General features: G+C 47.8%; 1 protein-coding gene across 1 annotated transcript in view; it reads right to left on the minus strand.

Annotated features, from left to right (window-relative positions):
* LOC146645899 (uncharacterized) overlaps positions 1-10,753 on the minus strand; it is a 138,489-nt gene extending 127,736 nt beyond the window's left edge. Inside the window, exon 1 of the mRNA XM_085394200.1 lies at positions 8,738-10,753. Coding sequence (XP_085250326.1) covers positions 8,738-9,462 — 725 coding nt within the window. The 5' untranslated portion in view covers positions 9,463-10,753. The remainder of the gene's footprint in view (positions 1-8,737) is intronic.
* Positions 10,754-11,035: the final 282 nt, after the last annotated feature.

The following is an 11,035-nucleotide window of genomic DNA, read 5'->3' on the forward strand; positions in this document are numbered from 1 at the left end:
GGCATTGATTTAATTAATTATCGTTCCTCAGACTGTCTGGCTTTTTCTCCAGATGGTCAGCGTCTCCCTCGACTCTTTCAAATGAACCTTGGAATAAAATAAAGACAACATCGTTTTTCACTTTACAGGTTGTTGTTTCACAGCGCACTAAGAGTCGAGTGGAGCTAGCTTGGCCAGTAAACCTACAGTCGTGTGAAAAAGACATTGTTCACTGAATTCTGTGAAAAAAACAAAAACACCCCAAAAATACTCGAGTCAAATATGACGCGAATCATGAATCATGAGGTTGTCTTAGTTTCTTTCATGTGATCACAGATCATATGTCCCCCCACAGCGCTGTATCTACACTCATGCCTGACTGACACACGCTAAACAACCGATCGATCAAGAAGCCTCGATCGGCTCTAACATATTGATCCAGACAAGTTTAACGCTCTGCCTGAAGGTGTGATTTATCTGTAGGGGAGTGAAAGACGAAACAGAGCAGAGTGCCTATTATTTAAAAAAAAAAAAAACATAGTTCCTTAAAAGCTGGAAGGATACCAAAATCACTCCAGATGATCAGCGATGATACACGGAGGCATCTCACAATGTCATAAAAGCCATTTCACAACTTTTCCTATAACAGGATTGTTAGCTCCACTGTTGATGAGGAAGCATGCGAAACAGAAGTCGCAGCACATCCGACAGTTAGACTGTAACCACGCAGCTCGCTGCGATCGTACGAACTGACCTCCTGCAAACGAACCTCGTCTTTATTACGGCTGCTGGTGGAAATGTGTTTAGGTCAGGGTGAGCAGGCAACAGTCAGCGCTGATCAGGTGCTTTAAATCCACCTCCATTAGAAAAAAACTGAGTCATGACTTTTGAGCCCCCCCCACACACGTTTTTATATCATAGTGAGGACATCGCATTGACATAATGCTTTCCGTAGCCCCTTACCCTAACCATCAAAAATGAATGCCTAACGCTCAGCCTAAACTTAACCACAACCTGTAACCCTGACACTAAAACCACATTTTGAGCCTCAAACATGCCTTCAAACTCGTGGGGACCTGGATTTAGTCCCCATAAGGGCTGTTGGTCCCCACAAGTATAGCAGCATGCTAATTTGCTATCCACACACACACACACACACACACACACACACACACACACACACACACACGGTGAAGCGATGCTGCTGACTGAGCTCATTTACGCTCCTGCCATCATCATCAGCACACAGAGAACCAGATGTCTGATGATGATCCCTCCCAGATGACGTATAAATAAAAATTGTATTGTATGTCAGCAGCTGTTTACAAAAACAGGGTCAGAGAGAGAGAGGGTGAGCGAGAGCAGGAAGTGACCAACAGCAGAGTGCGAGGACGACTAACTGAGACCTCGACAGAGACACTTGATATCTGAAAATGTGGCTTGTTTTAAAATATGACAGCAATCGGTTTATTTGGGCAACCCACGCGCTCTTATTTTGAAAGTTCATGCTGCCAACCAGTCAGCCCCGGCCCTTCCCGTCTTGTGTTTCCCCCGAGCTGGCTCACTGATGTTGTGGCGGTCGTTGAAATCCCTCTCCTGCTTCTGCAGAGAGGATCTCACCTACGCCGAGCACGTCTGCGTCCAGCAGCAGTGGAAACGAGCTCCCTGGAGACGCAGCTGATCAGTGCTCTGGATAACACAAACTGCTTGTACTGTCTCAGTCTTTAACATAAACTTTGATGTAATAATGTCAGGGTGCAAATAAAGATCTTTCATTCCACATCAGTTGTGAATATTTGAACATGTTTTAAAACCTCTTACAGCACCAGCTGCACTTTCCTGCTCTCGCTGCGCTCCGTGGCAGCGAGCTGACACACCACAGCACCCACGTGGCCCCGCCTCCTCCCTCTCACTCAGCCCTTTCTTCTTCTCGTCTCCGCTTCAGCTGAAAAACGTTTTTGTTATGGTGTCAAAAACGTGGCATTTTTTTGTTCTTTATTGCCGTTTTATTGTGTGACAATCTTGCAGGCTCGTTTCCACCACTGTAACACCTTCCTGTCATCTCAGACTTTTATTTTAATGAACATCTTAAATATTTGTTAATGTTCATGTTTGTTTTTTGTTCTCACAGTATCAAAAACATGGAAAAAATACTTTGGACCCAGGTCAATGCCACAAGGTGATGTCAGTCAGTCACTGTAGTTGGCTGCTCCTTCCAGAGCCTGGTTCAGTTTGAGCTCTTTTCCTGTTAAAGAGGTTTTCCTCGCCCGTCCTGCTTTACACAGGAGGAACCCAACAGCCCTTCCACAAACACATGTTTTTAACAGGACAACACTCAGCTGGACACTCTTTACCGATGTTGTTTTGCACCAAGAAGACAATGGTTTGAGAGCAGCGTAAGGCCGCCATTATAATCGCCATGCAGCGCCTGAAGAACGCATGCATGAGTGTACCGTCTTGTCAGGTTTTACGGTCATGATACATCAGTACAGATTACACAGATGGAGGATGTTACAACAGATGAGACTTTGTAAAAACACAATAGATTTGGACTTTTCTTACATCGGCGCTGTTGTGGAGATATCGCCTGAGTGGCGACACCCATCATTCAGAAGAATACCGCAGCAGCTTCCTGTGCCATAACGGCGAGCACAAATGGGTGCGGCTGTTTGACGGCGGCACACAAAGCACTCAGCATGGTGAGTATACTGGTGCTCGTGGACAGCCATCGTTGAAGAGAGGTGGTGGTTTACGATACAGGTGTCAGCCACGTACAGTGCAGGCCGGAGATCCTTTCTTAGGTGTTTCAACCCCTGTGTGCTGAAGCACAGAGACCACTGCCTCCTCTTTGACTCCCATCACCCTCCGGAACACAAACTTTGAGTAATCAGGACCCTACAACACCGGGCAGAACATGTTCCCTCTAAGCCTGAGGGGAAAGGACGCTCCTAAAACTCTCTACACTGGAGACACCAAACAGCCACTTCATCAACACACAACATAGAAGAGCCACCTCGGCGGGACCAGACTCAGATCAAAGGCCAATGTTCACATGAGCGAAAGAAGCCATCCACTATAAACTATGATATGGTTTTCAAGCACTCAGGACCAAACAACAGACTTTCAAACTGTGATAGTTAGAAAACTTAAAACTATAGAATAAAGTGTTGTGTATGGGTTTGTATGAATGGGTGAAAGAGGGTGTAAAAAGTGCTTTGAGTGCTCAGAGAGGAAAAGAGCTATCCAAGTACCAAGCAATGTGCTATTTACCATCCACTTACTGTTCTATCTAAAATAATGTGTCTCAATCTGTGGAAGGAATAGTAATGTTCATCTTTGTCTGTTTAGCTCGTGGTTAGTGGCAGATGATGGCTGTGATGTGGACCTCATGCTCCAGGCCAGTCAGGTCCACATCACACATCTGGAGACTTAATGCAGTTTTAAAAAAAGCAATACAAAGTCTTTATTTCAGTGGGCTCATCGTGCGCCTCATGTTAGCGAATAATAATCATCGTCTTTTTGCTGTAATCAAGCAGCTTTGTTTCTGGTCTGAACAACCTTTAAGACTGGAAATCACGGCCTGACTTTCATTCCTACCTTCAAATGACGTTTAAACTGTGAGAGAAACAACTACTATCTGTGAACAGCTGTCCACATGTGGGTCCACAAGTAAGTATAATCCCATGCTTCAGTATTTTTAAAGTGACTTTTGAAAAAGCTCCTCCCCCTCCCTCCTTTTCCTCCCCATCCCCGGCTGCCTCCCTCTTCCCGCTCCACCACACTCACCCACACAGGTAGGGCCTTGGGGTGCGGGTGTGTCACAAGGGTGCAGGGGAGACATCTCCCCCCCTCTGTCCCCTTCTGGCCACCTGTGCCTCAATTTTATCTCACAACTTAAACATTCACATTACTTACATTCTCATAACACACACATATATATAGGGCCTTGAGGGTGGGCACGTTAACGGCGTCCAGTGGACGGTCTGTGTACTCAAACCTACCTCTGGCGCCGGTGCCCACCTCTCAATTTTAAATCCATGTAGACATTGAGGGTTCTCGGGAGGGGCCGTGCCAACACCTGCTGCTCTCTGGCAGCAGCACCATGCTCTCCCCTGTTTTAAATGCACTTTAGAGCAACACGCAGCAACACTACACATGAGCGGGAGGAGGGAGGTATGGGGTCTTCACACACCCCCGTTCTCTGCTAGCCATCGGGGCGGGGGGGCTGGGAGGAGATGTTAGCTGTCCGATTGGCCTCCCTGATGCTGCGGAGCCTGGGACGGTCTGCTTGCCTCCACCCCGGGGGGAAGGGTAACATCTCTTGGGTCTGGGTTCTGTTTCCCCCTCTGGGGGCGAGGGTACCTGGACCCAGGGTATAGAGTATGTTTGGGGAGTGTGATTGTGTGTACATGTCCATTTATGTCAATCCTTACGTTGGGTGAGTGCTGAGTGTTTGTATATGTGTGCATGAGGGTGGGAATGCATGTTTGTGTCTGTGTGTGCCTGTTTGTCTGTGTCTATATGTCAGGTTGGGTCTTAGACTCCACCTCTCTGGGAACTCCCAGGCCCTCCAAGGCCTATCTCCCCTCACCACACTCCCTGCCGGTGACTGATGCCCTCAGGGGTCGGTGCGTTGGTGGTTCTTGGTGTCCGAGGCAGGGCGCTCAGGTATGTACCAGCTCACTCCCGGTGGCTACTTGGCGGGGCCTGGCGCCTGTTGCTCCGGCCTCTGGGCCCGCGGCTTGGTTCACTCTGGCACAGCTGGCTGCTGGCAGAGCCAGCGGGCACGCCGGTGCAGGTCCCTCTAGCTTCTGCTCGGTGGCTCCTGGGTGACGCCTCGTCTGGGGATCCTCAGCTCTTCCCATGAGGGTGGCACGATGCCCCTCCGGTGGTCCTCCTTGGGCTCTCGCACTCTGGGGCCTCTGGATGTCTGGGGCCTGGATCTCTTCCATGCCTGCTTCATGCCCTGGGGGACGGGGCTATGGCTCGCTACATCCTCTAGCAGACCATTACATGTGGAAACCATTTGAATACAAGCGCACTGATCCACACAGGTGTGCACACGCGTGTTCACTGCTCGTAGACTTAAATTACACCTTTCTTGGCTGCTACTTCAAAGCACATTGTGCGCTGTCTGTCCTGCGTGCTGCACAACAACATTGAATATTTAGTATTTACTGCTGTTTACACTCAGCTAGATTAATGCGATGGTGTTGTGTTTAGTATGTTGCTTTGGTTGTTTTCTATTCTTCTTCTCTCAACAGGTGATCCAGGAGATTTTTTTTCTCCCCCCCCTTTCTCACTGTCCCTCTCCCCTTCTGTTTTTCTTTCCCTTCCTCTTTCTCTCTCCCTTTCCTATCCCTCACTAATGTCTAATAAATAATAAAAACAAAGGTCGATCAAATGGACCAATACGGCAATGCCACGATGATCCATTTGGCAAAGTAAATCCATTGGGTATCCTTGTTGGTCTTCAGACAACAATTCTGACAGCTAAAGAACCAAATGGGACAGGCAGAAAAAAAAAAAAGAAGCTCCTCGGTGGCCCTTGAAAAAAAACTGCGTTGACCTGAGACGAACAATTGTTTGTCGGTGCATCTGCTAGCTCTTCCTACTCAATTTAGATAACAAGATCTGATCACAATGTAGGCAGAACGGAGGCAATTAGGACTCCCATTAAAACTAGGCTTTATATGCAGTAGTCCCATAATCACATGTCAGCATCCAGATCAGCCAGGTACAATTCTCAGGTTAATAGCAGAACGAGGTGGGCCAGAAAGCAAGAACAAAAGATCTTTAAATAAAGAAGGGAACAGGATGATACATCCACGTTTCATTTTATGTTTCTTTTCTTTCTCCTCTCTTCATCCATGTGAATCCTACAGATCTGACTCCTGTGACTCCTCCACACCCACACTGCAGAAACAACATCTCTCTCTCTGTTCATTACCATAACCGTCCTCCATCAGTCTTCCCTCGTGGATCAATGGGATGGAACAGCACTGATTACGGTTACGGCCTCCTCACAGTTCATCGCGTGAGCTCTGGCAACTGATATTACTTAATACTTAGCTTTACTTAATGCACAGAAAATAAAACATCACCATCAGCCGAGATTGTCTTTCCATTTATTTGAGAACGTACAAGCGTGCATACTGTACTCCAGGGGTAAACCAAGCAGTTACAAAGTGCATGCCTTTTTCTTCAGATACGGGCCCTGCCCAGATGTGAACAGATGTTTGGGGCCACCGCTTCATGCAGCACTAGAAGATGATGAGTTCACAGAATCCTCAGCAATCTTTAATAAAAACCATTCAAGGTTCTCTCAAACTCTGTGCAGCTGACTATTTTTGTACTGCCAAATAGGCATTAGGTTTTCCAATCTGCCTCATTAGCCCAACAAATGGGGTTTGCTGATGCTTCCTTTGCATAAAATACTAGAACAATTAGCTAATATGTCCCAGCAGAGGTACAGTTAAGCCCGGCTCCTGACTTTTGCTCAACACGATAACATTGGGCTCTCAGCTCTGCAGAAGAACCACATAAACCAGGCTTGAGAACAAAAAACCAAGTGGTGATGCACTTGATCAATCAATGGTCCATTTCTCCAGTTGCCCAACTGTGATGTGCTGTGGTGAGGTTTATTTTTGTCTTAGTATGGCTGTGCAAACCAACTGATAAATAACTGATGCAACTTACACTTCGGACATTCTTGGATCTTTACGTTTCTGTCGACGTGCAGGTGTTTGATCTTGGAGCAAGGACACATTGTGGATAGATTTGTTGGCAGTACCGTAAATGAAAATTGACACCGACATGTAGAAGTTGCTGCATGCAGTCGGGCTCTCATCAGTTGAAACATTTCAACTGCTTCGTCATGTTGTGCAGTATTTACTGCTTCCTAGTGTGGCTCGTGTTTCTCCCCGCTTCAGCCCAAGGTGCTGCAGGATTAATCTGTGTGAGGGTGTTTTGCAGTTTGCTGCATCATGCCCTAAATGAAATCGCTCAGAAACCAGTGTAGGCAGCTCTGCAACATGCTGTCATGCCTCTGTGCCATAATCTACCCCAGTGTAGTGTGGGATTTATTGGATCGCACTCAGTCAGTCGAAGAGGCAGCGAGCAGCAGATTGTGCTGTGCGATTTCATAACGAATCAGCCTTATCTCCGCTGCTGTCAGACTTCATCATTGTTCTGCACATGTTACATCATTTGCAAGCTTGAGGTCGGCTTTTTCTCACAATATCGGCTGCACCTGAACGTCCCATGACTCAGGGCTCAGAAGGATTTTTTTCTTCCCTGCACTTTGATTAATCACACGAACCCATATCTGAGAGTCTGACTCACCCTCTATCAACCTCTGTGTGCAATGGCTGCACGTACGAGAGCTTATAAGACAAAGCTATAGTACTATAAAATCTTTCTCCATGAGTCATCACTGCGTTTCCCCAGCCTCATATCTGCAGGTCTAACGGGAGCCTCGCTCCTGCAGCTGCTCTGTGCTTGCAGAGGGAAGAAGGCGATGCTCCATGTTCCTCTGAGCGAGGTGAAAACCATTCAACTGTTAGCCAGAGTGCTGTCCTTCAAATAGGTTTTCCACAGTTGCATAGCAACAGAGATCACCATGGCCAGCACTTCCAATGCTTCGGCGTTACCAGCTACGAAGGAAGTGCCCGATGGACACACGGGACAGCCGCAAGCCCGCATCCTGTTGCCTACGGCACCGGAGACGAAAGTCACAGACGGCAGCGAGGAGCAGTCATTCAACACTTCCTGATATGATGCGCGCAAGACAGTGTTGCCAGGCCAACGAAAAACAACTTCAGGGTGACAAAATTAAAACAAAATATGAGCACAAATCAAAAGAGGAAGCTACCATGGTGATCAGTACAGTACACAGTGTTTTCTTTCTGGCCTCTCAGCAAACAACCGCTCCTATTCCAAAAGTATCGGTTGCATAATGCTTTCGAGTCGTCGCTCCACCAATTATCAGTGTTTGAGATTTGTAGCTGTTTAGTTCATCTGTCCCTCGAGTCCCACACGCTCCCGCTTGTCTGCAATTTATAAAATTTTCACTCTGCAGCTCTATTAGCTGATAAAAGGATGAATGTTTATCAGTCCGGTACACCCACCAATCACACTGTCTCACAAACCTCTGGTTTGGAGGAGGGAACGCTCGAGTGGCAAACTTCACCTCTCCGACTTGTTTGAGTCCTTTAAAGTAAACCCTGTTCAGCTTGCTCGCATATCTGCACCAGCAAGGAATCAAGCAAAACAGATGTTTCCTGGTCAGACTAAGCAAGAGCGCTTGCACAAAACCTGAGTGAGAGAAGCAGCAAAGTTAGTAGCGATCAAAGCCAAAGATTTACACGAGTTTTGGCAAAGCAGACAATGTAGTGACGGGCTTCAAGCCAAGGTTACGTTTGAAAATTTAGTGATAGGATGCCATATTATAAAAACATATGTGCAATACGTGTTCCCTAGTAGTTAAAAGATTTTTACTGCAAGATTTGAAAGCATTTATTACACAAAGAAAAGGCAAAAGGTGATCTGTACAGACACAAAGAGATGTGCTGGGGGAGGTGCACCCCCTCAGGATAACTGTGGCAATATGGCATCCCTTATTTTTCCCCATGAAATGAAAGGAATCTCAAGAACTACAAGGCACTTTTCACCATTTTACCGTCAGCTCTTTGCCTGGTTTGCCATCTTCTCGTACTACCTTTGGCCCTGCTTGTAGTAAAAATACAGTGGAACTTACAATTTGTGGTGGTGGAGGGTGTGGGCGTGATGGTTGTTGGCAGCGTTGGCTCTATGCAGGCGCTCCAGCCTTTCCTTCTCTTTCTCCACGAAGTTGGTGTTGGTGCCAGTGCTGGTGGAGGGCATGCGAGTCAGCCGGCTGTGGGCTCGCGGCTGATCCCTGGGTGGAATCGGAGGTGGGGGAGGAGCAGCCGGGGCTGAAGAGGAGATCGGAGCTGAAATTTGGGTCAGTACAGAGTGAGGTGTTGGGGCGCAGGTTGGAGAGGGAACTGGAATTGGAGTCGGAGCAGTGCTGTTGGTGCTATTATAGGAGTGGGAGTGGTGGGTGGAGGAGTGGTGGTGCACCTGATGATGCTGGTGGTGGAGGGGGATGGAGCAGGGAGGCTGTGCCGGAGCCTGGTGCTGGCTGTTGTGGTGATGGTGATTCTTTGTGGAAATGGAAGCCGATGTGGTCTGAGCCGGCGGCGGTGGTGGCGGAGGAGGAGGGAGAGGAGGCTCGGGAGGAGGCGCAGGTGGGGGAGGAGCGACGGGCTGCCGGTCCAAACGGAGGTCCTTGTTCTCTTGGCTGAGCCGGTCCAGCTGGACCTCCAACTCCTCAATTCGGCGCCGCTGCGTTTCTAAAAGTTTCTGCTGGCTTTCAATGATGTTGTTGAGTTCAAGAAGATACTCCACGGCCCGGTTAGGGCTTTCTGGACTGCCCTGGCCTGGGCCCTGATTAGCATCCATGACTAATAGGTCTGAAAGGTAGCACTCAAGCTAATGGCTAGGAAACCTCAGGCTAACAAAACAAAAAAGAAAAACGGCTATGGAAATGCCCAGTGGACAACGGTCACTTTTAGCCTAAATGCTGTCACAGTTGTGACAGCATTTACAATTCAAGGCAGCACTGAGTCTAAATGCTAAACTTCCGCACCGGATGAAATGCTGCCTGAGTCACAGCTACTGCTAGTGCAGAGCCAAAGGCTAACTCAAAGAGTGGTGACACAAATAAGCCACAGGGCCGAGGATACAACTCCCTCAAACTGGCCGAACGCAAAGAAGAACTTGGACCAGATCTGAAGTTACGCAGAGCAGAGTCGCCCAACTCTACAGCCTAAAGCCTACTGTGTGAAAAATAAATCCTAAACCTTAAAACAAAAGTACCCTTCACCCTCCCCCCCACCAGAGGTAAGTGGGGGGGAGAGGACTTTTTCTTCTTCGAGTTCTGAATCAGAGATCAAGATGGACCTCGCCCTCGCGTGCTCCAAACACAGAGTTTTATTGAGCTGCCGACCATTCCCTGGTTCGGTCAGGTACTCCTGCCGGGGTTCAGACCCATGACAGTTAAAACCAGAACGATCGGGTTAGAGTGCGAGATTGCCTTGTCTCGCCGACAGTCAGAACAGTCCGTTAAACTTCCTGTTTTTCAATGAATCAGTTGAATCCGGACTCTGCACTCCATACAGCACATCAGAACATCAGTTTCCCAGAAGCAGGTGTGGAAAGCACAGCTGACGGGGGATTTGCTTGCCCCTCTCTATTAAAGATATTGCATGTTATCATTGCTGACTCCAGTCTATTGAGATCTTGTGAAACTAGTCATGTATTTCCACCAACGGTCCACTGGAGCCGTGAACTGTGAGTTGACTAAGCATCGGCTTCCCTGCAGAGTCTCATAATCCTGGGGTCAGAAGCCATGTGCTGATTTTCCAAATCTCACAGTCAGCAGATGGTTATGTTAGCTCAGTTCAGACACTCGCCATCATTAATATGACCTGGGACCGAAGTTCGCAACTCAAAGCTCAGCAAATCAAAAAGTGTAACGTCAGTCGAAAATCATCTTCTAATGAGCATGGAAGAGCAGAGCTTCACCTCCTCCTGGTCCATGGACTCACCAGCAGGCCTCAGCCTGTCTTCCTGCAGTTGCTCTGTCACAGGAGGTGATAGGTAAAGGTCAAAGGTCATGTTAAATATTGGTGTTCTTCCCGAACGCTGCGAGACATTTCGGTTTCACCGTCATCACCATAATCCAGCTGGATGGCACTTCTGGATCCTTATTCCAGTCATGCAGCCGTTACATGTAAAAGAAGAAGAGAAGGGAAAAGGCATATAAGAAGCAGACTCAGCAGGAAACACCAGCATTGATGCTCTCAGTCGTTTCTTGCCCTTCTTTCATCACCTGCTCTCTGGTCCGCCTTTCATCATTACCCCTCTTCTCTCTTGCTTCCTCCTTTCGCTGCTCTCTACCTGATCTTTCTTTTCTCCATGCTTTTCCTCCATCTGTTGTCTTTTCAAATCTCCGGCCCTTCCTGCTCTCTGA

Source organism: Rhamphochromis longiceps, linkage group LG20 (genome assembly GCF_057381845.1).
Source record: "Rhamphochromis longiceps isolate RC_006_pf linkage group LG20, R_longiceps_female_GT1.1, whole genome shotgun sequence".
In the NCBI taxonomy this organism is placed as follows: domain Eukaryota; kingdom Metazoa; phylum Chordata; class Actinopteri; order Cichliformes; family Cichlidae; genus Rhamphochromis; species Rhamphochromis longiceps.